The sequence below is a fragment of the Dendrobates tinctorius genome, unplaced genomic scaffold, assembly GCF_039654945.1.
Source record: "Dendrobates tinctorius isolate UK_male_01 unplaced genomic scaffold, ASM3965494v1 ptg000027l, whole genome shotgun sequence".
NCBI classification, from domain to species: Eukaryota; Metazoa; Chordata; class Amphibia; order Anura; family Dendrobatidae; genus Dendrobates; species Dendrobates tinctorius.
This window is the reverse complement of record NW_027361695.1, coordinates 3,768,418-3,782,861: the sequence shown is the minus strand read 5'-3', so window position 1 is coordinate 3,782,861 and position 14,444 is coordinate 3,768,418. Positions and strand designations below refer to the sequence as shown.

The window sequence follows — 14,444 nt, the reverse complement described above, 5'->3', positions numbered from 1 at the left end:
TATGTGTCTGGGAGAGGAGCAGCCGCCATAGTGGAGCGGTGACTTCCTCCCCAGCACACACAGCTCCCCCTATACACCGCCTATAGGCTCTATACTGGGGAGGGGGCTGACAGGGAGAGGGTTGGGGGATTAGGGCTCCATCTGTCTACAGGGGAATGGGGGGTATAAATAACCCTGCCCCCCTCCCCTTTAAGGCTCATTAGGCTCCCCCTCCCCCATCCTCCCCTGCTGCACTGTACCTGGTCGGGCTCTTCTTGTCGCCCATAATCATGAAGGTGGTGCACCCTCCCCCCTCCTGTGCTCTGCAGGGAACCCCCCCAACACCTAGAAATAAATAGGGATTTAAAGGGAGGGTCCAGGGGGGAGGTCTGGCGGCCCGGAGCGAGGTGAGGGGCTCTGGCCGTGCTCGGGGAGAGGGGGCTGGCAGGTCCTCCTCGGTAGCTCCGGGAGCAGCCCCAGCCGTGCGCTCTCTCTCCTTCGCCGATCCGCTGCCAGACTGCACAGACACTCAGGGACGGAAGGAAGGGCGGGGCGCAGCCGCCGTGACGTCACAGCCCCCGCCAGCCAATCGCCGCACGTGGGGGATTTAAAAGTCCAGCAAGTGGGGAAGGTGAAATATTCTTATAATTGATGGGGGGGGCACTGCCCCAGTATTGGAGGAGGGGGTCAACTGCTGCTGCTGCAGAATCTCTTGATCTGGGGAGGTGCATGATTTCATAGAGCAGAGGAGTGACTGATAGTTCTTGGTGTCAAAGAAGTTCTGCAGCAGCTACAGGTGTTACCCTGTCTGTCTTTTTTTTTCTGTGCTGGTTTTGAAAAGTTTCACAGCAGGACTACAAGTCACAGCATGTCACGAAAAGAGTGGTAAACTATTCAAGCCAAGCCAAGGGTTGTCCCAGATGTTTTGGAAGTACAGATTTTCTTTTTTGTTTTTATCAGTAGGACTACAGGTCCCAGTATGTCAAAGTAACAGTGCTCACTTAAAAAGTTGTCCTAGGTGCTGTGGAACTACTGATCCCAGCAGGCATGCTAGTCTCACAGCTTTTTCTAGCAGCCTCCTTAAGTGTTTAAATTGCGAGGCTACAGGTGCCAGCTGATGCAGAACCTCTTGGTAAGGAGCTGTATTAATATGGAAACGCTTTTTTTTTTTTTTCTCCTGCAGCTATGACTTTAAAAAAAAGAAGTCAAGTTGGGAAAGGGGTTCTGCAGCAGCTACAGGTGGATTTCACACTGTCTCCGGTCTGTGCTTTCTTGTACTAGAAATCAGGACTACAAGTCCCAGCATTTCCAGATAACAGTGGTAACCAGTTCTAGCTAGGGGTTGTCCCACATGTCCTGGTATCTGTAGTCCCAAAACATGTGTTTGTTTCATAGGTTTAATCACTTTTCTGCTGCTGCTGCTGCAGAACCTCTTGGTAAGAGAACTTTATATCTGCAATATTTCTTTAGCTGTACGATCCCTATGGTTAAGGACTGTGATGACAGAAGTTCTGCAGCAGCTGCAGGTGTTTTGTGACTGTCACCTGTCTCTGCTCGATTTTTGAAACAAAGTTTGCACCTTTTTTTTTACAGTAGGACTACAAGGCCCAGCATGTCAATGTTAAAGTGGTCACTTTAAAAGCTGTCCCAGGCGTTATGGAACTACTGATCCCAGCACACATCCCAGACTCCCAGCTTTCATCCATTTTTTTTTTTTTTTTTTTTTTTTACTAGTAACCTCCCTCAGTTTTCAAATTGCAAGGATATCAGTACCAGCTGATGCAGAACCTCTTGGTAAAAGAACAGTAGTTTTTTTTTTTTTTTCTACAACTATGACTTGGGGGAGGGAAAAAAAGCAAAGGAGTGATTGATAGTTCTGACGGCAAAGAAGTTCTGCAGCAGCTGCAGGTGGTTTGTGGCTGTCACCTCTCTGTACTCTTTTGTTCTGGTATTGAAAATGCTGACGGCTTTAGTGGTAGGACTACAGGTCCCAGCATGTCAGGACAAAAGTGGTCCTCAGGCCAAGCTAGACTGTTTCTCAGATGATATGGAACTACAGGTACCAGCACACCTACCGCTTTCTATCAGCCTCCTTCAGTTTTCATATTGCTAGTTTGGGGAGTGAGGATACAGGTACCAGCTGCTGCTGAACCTCTTGGAACCAGAGCATGTCCTATATATTGTTATCTGGGATGGTGTTACAGAGCATGGGAATGGTTGGAAGTCATAATGTCAAAGAAGTTCTGCAGCAGCTACAGGTGTATTGTGGCTGTCACCTGTTTATCCTAGTTTTTGAAAGTTTGACAGCTTTTGCAGCAGGACTACAAGTTACAGCATGCCAAGATTAGAGTGGTAACTAATCCAAGCTAGAAGTTGTCTCAGGTGTTTTGGAACTACTGATCCCAGCACACAAATTGATTTGACAGCAGCCTCTTTTAGTATTCCTATTGCCAAAATATAGGTCTTTGCTGCTACGGAACCTCTTGGTAGGAGAGGTTTATATCTGCAATGTTTCTTCTGCTATGAGATCCATATGGTTAATAGCCATGATGACAAAGAAGTTCTGCAGCAGCTACAGGTGGTTTGTGACTGTCAGAGCTCAGTTGCCTGTCCTCTGTACACGTTTTGCCAGAGGTTTGGGCATCATTTACTCTAGAACTACTAGTCCCAGCATTCTCCTACAACTCTGGGTGTGAGTTTCAGGCTCTTTAGTGCTTCTTGATGCCAGTTTAAGAAGGTTGGGCATCGTGTATCATTCTAAGTGTAGAACCACAAGACTCAGCATACCAGGCTAGCAGAAGGCTGCAATTTTAGCATAGAACTACAAGTCCCAGCTTGGAGCTACAAGTTCCGGCATGCAAAGACTGTGCCAGCAAATTTTCAACATTGGACTCTTGTCCCAGATTTGTATTGTAGCTTTAAGAAGGTCTCAGGTGTGTCACCTCTTGTCATTTCAGGTCTTGTAGAACTACAGGTCTCAGCAGGTAGTTTGTCCGTATAAGTGTTCTCTGACATTTTTGCTAAAAGGCCCAGCAGGCCAAGGCAGTCTCACATCAAGCACCTTATTATTAAGATTTCTAGCTGGGGAAAGTAAATATATGGGTAACAGCTGCTGCGGAACCTCTTGATAGGAGATATTTGGTCATCGAGACTGCTGAAGCCAGAATAACTGCAGGGAGTGGATTCTTGTCCCTTTATCTTGCAAAATTAATTTAGAACTTGTGTAGAACTGCAAGTCCCAGCCCACCTAGACACCCCCTTTATGGCAACTTTCTCAGCAATATAGGTAATTCTTCTTTTCTTTTTTTTTTTTTAAGCTGCACATGTTCAGACTTGTTTAGTTCCATCTATTGAGAGTAGGAAACCCAAGGGTGGACTTGATAAATGTCACCGGTCGTGTCTGGCAGTCACTTGTCACCATTGAAGTAAGTGCTGAATGTGGATATAAAGGGGGACAATATATACATTTTTTTCTTAAATTTATGTATTTGGCTTTTACAGGCTCTTTGTTTCCTGCACATTGAACTTTGATGTGGTCTGTGGTCCTAAATCGGCTGAGAGGAGCTCTGAAAAAGACAGATAAAAGATTTACAAACTCTCCCACTGTCCTGTTAAAATGAGCTCACTGATGGATTCTCTGTTAACTCTTTCTGCAGTCAGCAATAGACAGTGCAACAGAGAGGCTATAGAAGGGAAATGGTGCACACTGTGTATAGTGGCCACAAGACTACAGCTGAATGGAGCGTCTGGTCGTGCCTGGACCCTACCGCTCCATTCTACGGATACAAAGGTGGTGGAGCGCAGCACTGTACCCAGCTATCTTCTTCAATTACATAAACTTTGTATGAAGCTGCAAAACGCCAGCAACACCTATCTATCAGTTATGACCATTCAGTAGATAAGTGATCATTACTGTAGACCAGAATACCCCTTTAGGTAGCTGTCCAGGATTAGAAAAGCATGGCTGCTTTAGAAACAGCGCCACACCTGTCCATAGGTTGTGTCTGGTATTACAGCTCAGCTACATTCCGGAAAAAAGAAGCTGAGTTATAATACCACACATGACCTCTAGACAGAGGTGGCGCTGTTTTTTTTTTTTGTTTGTTTTTTTAAAAAAGCTGCCATATTTATGAGAGCCTTGTAGATCACCCGATTTCATGAGGCTCCTGAAAAATCCAAGAGGAATGGCAGGAATGATAGGCGGTTAAAGTAGATCTAAGGCTCACTGTACAGCTACATGCAAAAGTATTCTGACCCTAATTGTATGTAACATTAATTTGAATAGCTTATTTAATGAATAATTACATTATATCTTTTTCTGCAAACAGTAAATCAAATGTAACAGCACTTTTCATCAGCATTACATCAGAGGGGCCTACCGGAGGATTGCCCTTTTCGCCTGTGGGTCAGTCCGAGCCTTCTCCTACCTGCAACTTTCCCGGCACCTCCACTTGCCAGTAGGCTATGTCGAAGTCAATCCTGCCTTGCAGCACAGTGTGATGACACTGCTGGGGTTTACCAATCAGGAGAGGCGCCGGGATGTCGTATTGTGACTTGCCGCCATCGCGGTACCCTAGAGGTCGCAACGATCTGATTGGCTGGATTTTCTTTTTCCTCCCATGAAATATAAAATGACCATGTAAGATCAGAGTGAGCATAACAAATAAGATAAAAAAGAAATAAATAGAAAAAAAAAATGTAAAAGCTAATTAAAAACCCACAGAGGATGCCGGAGCGCAGCGGATACCACAAGTATAGGAAGCCACGAGGGGTCCACCGAGAAAAGAGGATGTTACTGTGAGCAGATGGCACAGGAAGCGGGGAAAGATAGAGGACATGGTGAGAGACATGGATACGGTGATGACTACAGGACAGGAAGAGGATACCAGAGCTGATGATTTCAGTTACATGGCGGAAGTAAAGATTGTCCACTTTGGAAGCTTCCTTTTTCTTAGCACTTGTCATTAAATATAAGCTGATGACTTGGTGTGCCGCTGCTGGGAATCCCCAGTGATCAGCAGAACTTGGAAAAAGGATTCATTTTCCCTGCAGCACCTCCACAGGAAACATGAAGTATTACACAATTCGACGCGCAAATCGATGCCCAGACGTGTTGGGTCCTCCAAAGAGAAAAAAGCGATGGAGGACGATCATGAGACCCAACCGTATAGTTTGGATCTAGATCGATTGTCGGTGCACGGACTGGCCGGCGGGTCTCATCACCTGGACATGACATCTTTGTAGAAATAGATGAAGCTGTCCCGCTCTGGTTGGGAGACCAGTCGGCCTGTCCGTGCTCTGCGGTCTGATCTCGGTCGTCTCGCTGCACCCTTAAAGGCATTGTCTTATCAGAGACAAGTTCTTTTAAAATATGGCTGCTGGGGAAATCGACTGATTGCCTTGAGTCCAGCTCCTGGCATTGTTGGCAAACTGCTTGTAGGGGAAATGTAGTATTACATGACAGCCATTCAAAGGAAGGTTCGAGTTCACTAAAATAGGAGCCTCTCCGAAAGATCAGGAATGTATCGCTTCTCCTGGGTCCAAGAGGGGCGGCCGGAGCAGGGTCCACTTTATGATGGACCAACAGAGCAAATGGGCAGGTGTTGTCCTCATCAGACAGCCCCTTCCTCCATAATGTACCATGACATAATATTAGGTTATGGATTGGGGGCAGGTGAATGGAGCAGGCTCAGGAGCTGAGCCTGCACCACAGAGGAAAGTTGTGGCTGTGTTATACACCTGGCGCCTATCTCTAACCAGAGTCTTCTCCAATCACTGCTGTATAACCACATAAATACCAGGAGAATTTTAGTGATGTGGTCCTGTGGGGGCGGCATTGGGACACCCATTAGCCCCTCATTGATGTAATTGGTGGGTGCTGAAAGCCCCCTGTCGCCATCATCTTGGTGCTGCTGTAAGCCAGGCTTCAAGCTGGTTTTCTAGCGAGACTGTGATTTTTACTATATACTGCAAGTCAATGAAAAATCAATAAAACATTGAGGGGAGAAGAAAAAAAATGCAAATCACCTTTTTCCCTATTTCACCCCTCCAAAAACCCCCCCCCAAAAAAAAAAACAACAAATATGGTCGCCACATCTCCGCCCCAATAGAAAATGAAAGCTAAGGTGATCAAAAGCTGGTATGTACCCCAAAATGCTACCACTAAAAGCTACGCAATAGAAAAAAAAACATCCCTCACACGACTCCATCGACAGAAGAATTAACAAAAAATCCAAATTTTGAAAAATGGTGACAAAAAAAAAACAAATTTTTTTACTAAGTTTAGAATTTTTTTTTTTTAAGCCACTAAAATAATAATTAAAAAACCCCTATACAAGTTTGGTGTCGCCGTATCCGTCCTGACCTGGAGAATCGTGTTACAAGGTCATTTTTACGGCACAATGAACACTGTAAAAATAAAATAAAACAATGTAGTAATATAAAAAAAAATGATGGCTCTTGGAAAAAGAGGAAAAAAATTAAAACACAAAAAACAGACATTGGATGGATCATTAAGGGGTTAATGGAATTTTCCTACTACAGTGATGGCATCATGTAATGATCGATAGGTGACGCGGGGATTGGACAATATACAGTCGGTATATCGGGTAATTGTCACTTAATGTGATGGGATGATGGAGTAGTAGTCCTTGCGATCGTAGTCACCAGTCTGGGATTATCTCTACGTATAATGGGTCTCATGTATGTAACCAAGGCACATCAGTTGGAAATGTTCCCCATAGCAACCAATCAGATCACACCATATATATTCTAACCTGCCCTAGGAAAATGAAAGCTGTAATCTGATTGGTTGAGTTCGGCCCCACAACATGTCTGCCACCACAGAGCACACGAGCCATTGGAAAAAAAAAATAATGTATACCGTGCTGCAGGTCGCCGTATGGCTGTACACAGGAGTACATCAGGGGACACTCCCGACACCGTATGTCCCTGATGTATACCTCTTATAAGACGTGTAACGTGGGGAGGTAGTTGTGGGGAGGTACTTGTATTTCACGCTACATTATAATTGGGGTCCTGGCTGGGTGTGTGGACTTTGTCTACGGGGTCGCTACGCCCTTGGAGGCCACTTGGTGCCGTTGAGTTAGGCTGTCCAGAACCGGATGTGATGGCGTTCAATAAGGGAGACCACCACCACTCAAAAATAACCTGTCTTCTACTGAACCATAACGTGGGGAGCAGGGTGTATGGTGGATGGCAGGTGCAAATCTTCATGAACAGCTCAGTAAGCAAGAATACTTATTCTCAACCCGCGGATCCACGTCCTTTCCCCTTAGGGGACCTACTTCTGCCGCTATGGTCGTTGCTTGCTTCTCTGCTTGGCGACGCTTTGGAAACACCACATGTGGCACTCTCTTCATCTCACGTTCTCTGCTTCGATTTTGTCCCATTACCCCTTTGGCTTGTGAACTCAGGACCGTCCCGCTATGCCTCCTGCCCCGGATCCTGTCTCCGGAGAATCACATTTTGGATCTGGCTGTAGAAGGTAATTCTGTTTGGCTTTGCAAGCACTTCTTGATTTTCATCTCTATATAGAGTGATATACTTCTACCTTTAGGACCTAGCAGCAACCTCCACCTTCTGCTGCTTATTGACACACCCTTGCTGGATGTTTAAATACGCCGAGTCCCTTCAGCAAGGTGCTGGTGTTAGTTCTATTCACCTCTGTCTGGTTGGAAGTAGTAGTAGTCGACTCGTGCCTTTTTGGAGTTCTCTTGGAGGATTGCTGGCGTGAGCTGTCTTGTGTCTTCTCAAGCTAAGTGTATTCCCTCATCTGTTTTTCTGCTTTGCCTTTAGTGGTAGTGGAACTGACTAGTGCTTACCCCTTCCCCTCATCCAGGGACTATCACTAAGGGCAGTCAGGGATTGGGTTCCTGCTCAGCGATGGGTGCAGAACCATTTAGGGACGTAAGGGCAGACAGGGTGTTGTCAGATCTTCCTAGAGGTCTCTACTTCCCCCATTCCTAGCTTCTGGCCTTCCCCAGCCTCTTCCCGTTGTTGTGCACCTAGCTTCTCCTTTACCCAGCGTGACACCTTCTATCTCATTTCCTCATCTCTATCCATAGCCTCAAGCCCCCTTTACATTTAGTGATGCATCAGCGATCCCGACCACGATATGACCCGGTCAGGATCGCTGGTGCATCGCTAAATGGTCGCTAGTGAGCTGCCAAACAAGCAGATCTCACCAGCAATGTAGCGACTCAGCAGCAGTCGTTACTTACCTTTCAGACGCAGCGATGATGATGTCCTCTGCCCACTTCCACGTGTCGCTCGTGGGCGCCAGCAGGAAGCAGCCAATGAGAAATGGACGTTCTCGCGCGATCAGCGATAGCCAGCGGGGGAGCGGTCGGAGGTAAGTATCACACATAGCGATATCGCTAGCAATATCGCTGCTGCGTCACATAATCGGTGATGCTTTAGCGATATTGCTAGCGATATCGCTATGTGTAAAGCCCCCTTCACTCTCCTCTAACTACAGGGACACTCACTTAATGCAGCTCTCCTCGCTGGTCAAACCATAGGTCTGCTTCTAAAGCAGGCTGGGCCCTATTTCCCTCACTATCAGGAAGTTCTCTCTGATATTGCTAAATAGCCCCTTTCTCTCTGGGCTAGTCCCAACTCTTAACTCTATCCATACCTACTCACTACCTGCTGCTGGGCAGAACACAACTCTATCACTAGCTATATAAATCATTAAACATTTCAAACACTATAAAGCATTACATCATTTTACATATGGTTAAGGGGGAACGTGGGCACAACTTAAATCTTCTTACACCTGAACAGACGCTTAATGGAGGAAATTTATCAGCACAAGGAAAGGTGCAGCAGTTACCATTAGCAACCAGACTGCATCTCTCCTTCATAGAAAACTGAAATCTGAAGCTGCAGTGCCCCCATATATACTATCGGAAATGCCCCCTTGTGTTCCATCTGCAGTGCCCTCATATGTTCCAGGTGCAGAGCCGCCGCATGTACCATCTGCAGTGCCCCGTATGTAACATCAGTAGAGCCCCTGTAAGTACCATCTGCAGTACCCCCATATGTACCATTGGCAATGCCCCCTTATGTTCCAGGTGCAGAGCCCCATATGTAACATCTGCAGTGTCCCTTTATGTACCAGCTGCAGCGCCCCCATATGAACTAGTTGCAGTGCCCTCAAATGTATCAGCAACTGTGACCGCAGATGCGCCATCTGCAGTGTAAATAAATTAATATATTATTATGCCCTCATATATACCAGCTGCAGTGCCAAATAAGTAACCTCTGCAGTGGTCTTAGATGTACCAGCTGCAGTGCTTCGCATGCACTAATTGCAGTGCCTTTCTATGTACCAGCTGCCGTGCCCTATATATATTTGCTGCACTATCCCCATATGTAGACTTATGTAGACAGACTTGACCCTATCCTGGGTCTCATCATAACGAAAAGACCGGACATTCAGCGTCTCCCACTCACACACCACCTCCTCACCTCGCCCCCTATCTGTCGGAGTCCCACAAGGTTCAGTCCTAGGACCCCTGGTCTTCTCCATTTACACCTTTGGCCTGGGACAGCTCATAGAATCTCATGGCTTTCAGTATCACCTTTGTGCTGATGACACACAGATCTACATCTCTGGACCAGATATCACCTCCCTACTAACCAGAATCCCTCAATGTCTGTCCGCTATTTCATCCTTCTTCTCCGCTAGATTTCTGAAATTTAACATGGACAAAACAGAATTAATCATCTTTCCCCCATCTCACGTGACCCCTCCAACGAACCTATCCATTACAGTAAATGGCTGCCCACTCTCCCCAGTCCCACAAGCTCGCTGCCTCGGGGTAATCCTTGACGCTGATCTCTCCTTCAAATCACATATCCAAGCCCTTTCCACTTCCTGCCGACTTCAACTCAAAAATATTTCACGAATCCGTTCATTCCTCAACCAAAAATCTGCAAAAACCCTAGTCCATGCCCTCATCATCTCTCGCCTTGACTACTGCAACCTCCTGCTCTGTGGCCTCCCCTCTAACACTCTCGCACCCCTCCAATCTATTCTAAACTCTGCTGCCCGATTAATCCACCTGTCCCCCCGCTATTCCCCAGTTTCTCCCCTCTGTCAATCCCTTCACTGGCTCCCCATTGCCCAGAGACTCCAGTACAAAACCCTCACCATGACATACAAAGCCATCCACAACCTGAGTCCTCCATACATCTGTGACCTCGTCTCCCGGTACTTTTCTGCACGCAACCTCCGATCCTCACAAGATCTCCTTCTCTACTCCCCTCTTATCTCCTCTTCCCACAATTGCATACAAGATTTCTCTCGCGCATTACCCCTACTCTGGAACTGTCTACCACAACATATCAGACTCTCACCTACCATCGAAACCTTCAAAAAGAGCCTGAAGACCCACCTCTTCCGACAAGCCTACAACCTGCAGTAACCACCGATCGACCAAACCGCTGCATGACCAGCTCTACCCTCGCCTACTGTATTCTCACCCATCCCTTGTAGATTGTGAGCCCTCGCGGGCAGGGTCCTCTCTCCTCCTGTACCAGTTATGACTTGTATTGTTTAACATTATTGTACTTGTTTTTATTATGTATACCCCTTACATGTAAAGCGCCATGGAATAAATGGCGCTATAACAATAAATGATAATAATAATATGTACCCACTGCAGTGCCCCCTATATACCTGCTGCATCATTCCTATATGTATCAGCGGCAGGGTTTTCAAATGTAGAAGTTGTGTTGCCCCACCTGTACTGGGCAGGAGCATGACCAAGAGTGCCCGCCTCAGTGTCTCTGGCAGCCTCGGTGTGCCGACAACTTCCAGTCTGTGCTACCCCCAAATCTTGGGTGCAGATATTTCCCCATAAATGCCACCCCCCATGTTTCCATAATCTCCGGTGGCTGAATGAGAGCCAGGGTGGGCGTTCTCATCGGTGCCGGTCTCAATATTTTTCTAATACTTCCATGTCCCCTTTTTTTATTCCATGTGTTCTTAAATTTCACTTGACCATTGTTCTTCAGGTCTGGTCTGAAGATGGCAAAAGGACTGGCATTTCACCAGTCAATGGCATCTTCATACAATGGCAAGTGCCCACCATTGACTAACGCTTTGCAGGTAGTTGAAGAGTGTTCGGGCGCTCCTTACCCGTCCACTTATCAGACACAAGAGAATGGCGCGGCGCCTATTGAGCATGCTAAATACACAGATCAGCACTTAGAGGGATAAGCATCTTAGCTAGCGAGCTCTTGGAGGAGCCGAGCCGGTTCTGCCATAGTATTGGTTGTCTCTGTGGCAACCAGACAGGCTACCAGCGTGTGTGTGTTAGACACATTCTCTTCTTTCGCCTCCATCCTTCTGTGGGTGAAATAAAAGGGGGGAAAAAAATAAAAGGCAACAAAAAAAAGCTTTTTATTTAACAGCCTTAATTGCGTCTCCGCGTTCTGAATGCAGGAGGGCCGGGAGCCCGAATGCTTTAACCTTGATCGGAAATGTAGTTCCTGTGCGCGATGTAATAACTTGAAGGCTACGTGCACACGCTGCGGAATGCTCTGCGGATTTGGCCGCACGGATTTTGTAAAATCCGCAGGTAAATCTGCAGGTCAAAAGACCTGCGGTTTTGCCGTGCGGTTTATCATCTCTACAATGGAGGACATGGTAAACCGCAGCGGAATCCGCAGAAAGAATTGACATGTCAATTCTTTCTGCTGTTTAGAACCCGCAGCAAATCCGCGTGGAAAAATCCGCACTGCGGTTTTTGATATCCATAGGATATTATGGCACTGTACACTGCAGCAGAATCCGCAGCGTGTGCACACACCCGAATACGTTAGGTGATGGGCGTCCTCCGTGCCATGCGCTGACTGGCTCTAGCTTCCTATTGTGCCATTCGTGACGGGGAGCTTTAGAATTACCTTAATAACACAGAAGTATTTACTTTGGAAAATATGTCATGTAGGGGTTAAATCGGGACTTCTATGATGGCTGCCTGAAATACTCTGTGCTGTCATTTCCTGAAAACTCTGTTTAGCTTTAATGGTGGGGGTCATGCACATTCAGGACCATCTAATGTGTATGGAGCTGGCAATTTCAAGATGGTTCCGCCTCGCTCCGTCCTTCCTCCAATTTAACCAGGATCAGCAATTTTTGGTGGCAAACGTTGTGTAAACCCTGATTCTTCTTTACCTGAGTTATTACCAATTTTGACTAAATCAGACAAATAGATTGTTGGCACTGTCCCGATTCTCTCCTCACTGCAAGGAAAAGAATGATCAGGCTGTTTTTATTTCAACATGTCCAATCGTTTTGGCTACATAATATCTGACCGCGGAGCTTTCTATACATTGTGGAAAGGGAGAGTCATAGGGGCAGTGGAAAGTTGGGGGCAGATCATCAGTCAATGGCACCTGACCCAATGGAGACAAAGCTTTTATGTCCTGACCTCAATTGCTGCAGAGGAGTTCCTCCCTAATAACATTTGCCCTGTGCTCCTCCATACAGTTGCTGGGCACATCTGAGGCCTAAATGTCACCTTACACAGGCAATGACGAGCAATTATTTGGCCATCAGTTCCTCCTTCTGACCTCCCCAAGCACATGCACAATCAGTTCAGCCAACAGTGCATGTGTCCTGGATGGGAAGAGGGCCGTATGCCTCTGCTAGACTCTTCTGTCCAAAACTTTTTTCCACTAAAACAAAAGGATTGGGCATGTTGAAATCCAACAACCCAATCCTTCTTTTCCCAAATGGGTACAAAAATGGGTAATGCGGGGCACCTCCCTATGGATAAGGTGTACTATAAAAATCTGAAGGGTTTGGTCATTATTATTATACCAAACTTTAATGAGTTGGTGAAGTTGTCCAGATAATGGGTCCAAACATGAACAAATTTTGATCCTATACCATAAGTATTATTTTGAGCTATCTAAAGAACTTTATTGATTTATAATCACAACTTTTTCCCCCATAAAGTAACTTGTGTAAAATGTTTCTTTCCTGGGGAAGCCCAAAAACCAATTCATCACCATTGCAAAGTAAGAAATGTTGATGTCTTCTGGAGGGGTTCCCAGAGGTTCCAAAAGTGTACTCTTAGGTTGTTATAAAGGTTCAACCAACATTTATCTTATCTATTGTCATGCCAGTGACTCTGAGTTAGTGTGCTCCACTTTACTCACTGCATTCGCCATTCTGCTTCTCCCTGTGTCAGTCCGTCTTTCTGAGTTGCCTCTTGCAGCACTCCCAACACTGCTGCATCTTCCTGCTGTCTCCACCTGGCTACAGGGAGATGCGGCCATACTGTGCAGGAATTTAACCCTGCTGTGTTCTGCAGAGTTTTGCTTCCCTGGTCTTTTTCCTGCCAGTAGGGGTTATATTAGGCAGCTCCTCTCTCCATGCCTTGCCTGAACTAAGGTTACTAGTTCCAGACTCTTTCTAGTTCCCCCTGGTATTTTCCTCTTTTGACTCTCCTGTTACTGACCCAGCTTGTGTAGCCGTTTCATATGACCTCTCTGCTCCTGACACCGGCTTAGTATTCTGAACCTGCTCTACCTGCCCTGACCTTGGACTTCCCTGACCACGTCTTTGTTTCCTCCCTCTGTGCTTTGCATCTGTGCTTCTGACTCTTTGTTCAGCTGCGGCAGGACTCAACACTGCCCTGTAGTGGCACCTGGTCACTACCCTAATGGTCAAACCTATCCTCACCATCAGAGGTTGTAGTGAAGACCAGGCAGCCACTTAGTCATGCCCTCCAGGGTAAGCCCAGCCAGTGGTGCAGTGGAACCACACCCACCGACATCACATCTATGTGTCCACCACCAATAAATTCATTCAAGGGTCAAACTAGCTGATCTCCTAGTGGTCGACCTATAATCTGATGTATATATCTGGCTCTTGGCTGTTCCTCAAAATCTGCTGGAGGGATAGGGCATATTGAATTCCTCTATCTCTAGTTCATTAATGCTAAGTTAGATGGGAGATGCCTGGAGACACTACAGCTAATGGCATAGACCATTTATAGGACAGTACAGCTAAATAAGCTTAGACTGAATGAACCGTAATGGATTTCTGAAAGGAATGGCCATTTTAAGATCTAAATGTTTGGGCGTGGAGCATGTCCACTTGTCATAGAGAGGCTTACCTATTTCAGAACTTGGATGCAGTTGATACACTAGATTCCATCAAAATCCATAAAATTCCTCAAAATGTCTAAAAAAAAAACTGCAGTGTTTTTTTTTTTTTTGGGGGGGGGGATTCATAGGATCCAATGAGATGGTAAACGTGATGTAATGATAGAGTCTTCATGTAAGGAGAAGTAACAATGACGGCCTGATTGGCAAAACCGAACACAACCTGTGGACACTTGTGATGGTTTTGGAAGAAATCTACCATGTTTGTTTTTCTAACCCTGTCCAATGCCTTTAAATGCATTCATCCTCACTAAGGT

At 46.1% G+C, this 14,444-nt stretch overlaps 1 protein-coding gene and 1 long non-coding RNA gene across 7 annotated transcripts in view; one reads left to right on the top strand and one right to left on the bottom strand.

Annotated features, from left to right (window-relative positions):
* The window catches only part of RYBP (RING1 and YY1 binding protein), a 77,902-nt gene extending 77,385 nt beyond the window's left edge, over positions 1-517 (bottom strand). Inside the window, exon 1 of the mRNA XM_073569700.1 lies at positions 240-517. Within this exon, the coding sequence (XP_073425801.1) occupies positions 240-271 (32 nt within the window). The 5' untranslated portion in view covers positions 272-517. The remainder of the gene's footprint in view (positions 1-239) is intronic.
* LOC141084782 (uncharacterized) overlaps positions 507-14,444 on the top strand; it is a 37,549-nt gene continuing 23,611 nt past the window's right edge. The window contains exons 1-2 of one of the 6 annotated variants that reach the window (XR_012231109.1): positions 507-610; positions 3,297-3,404. This is a non-coding gene — a long non-coding RNA (uncharacterized lncRNA). Of the gene's footprint in view, positions 611-667; positions 1,112-1,193; positions 1,774-1,899; positions 2,039-2,429; positions 2,466-2,491; positions 2,558-3,296; positions 3,405-14,444 lie in introns of those variants that run through there. The other 5 variants (XR_012231107.1, XR_012231112.1, XR_012231108.1 and 2 more) reach the window with 5 other exon arrangements.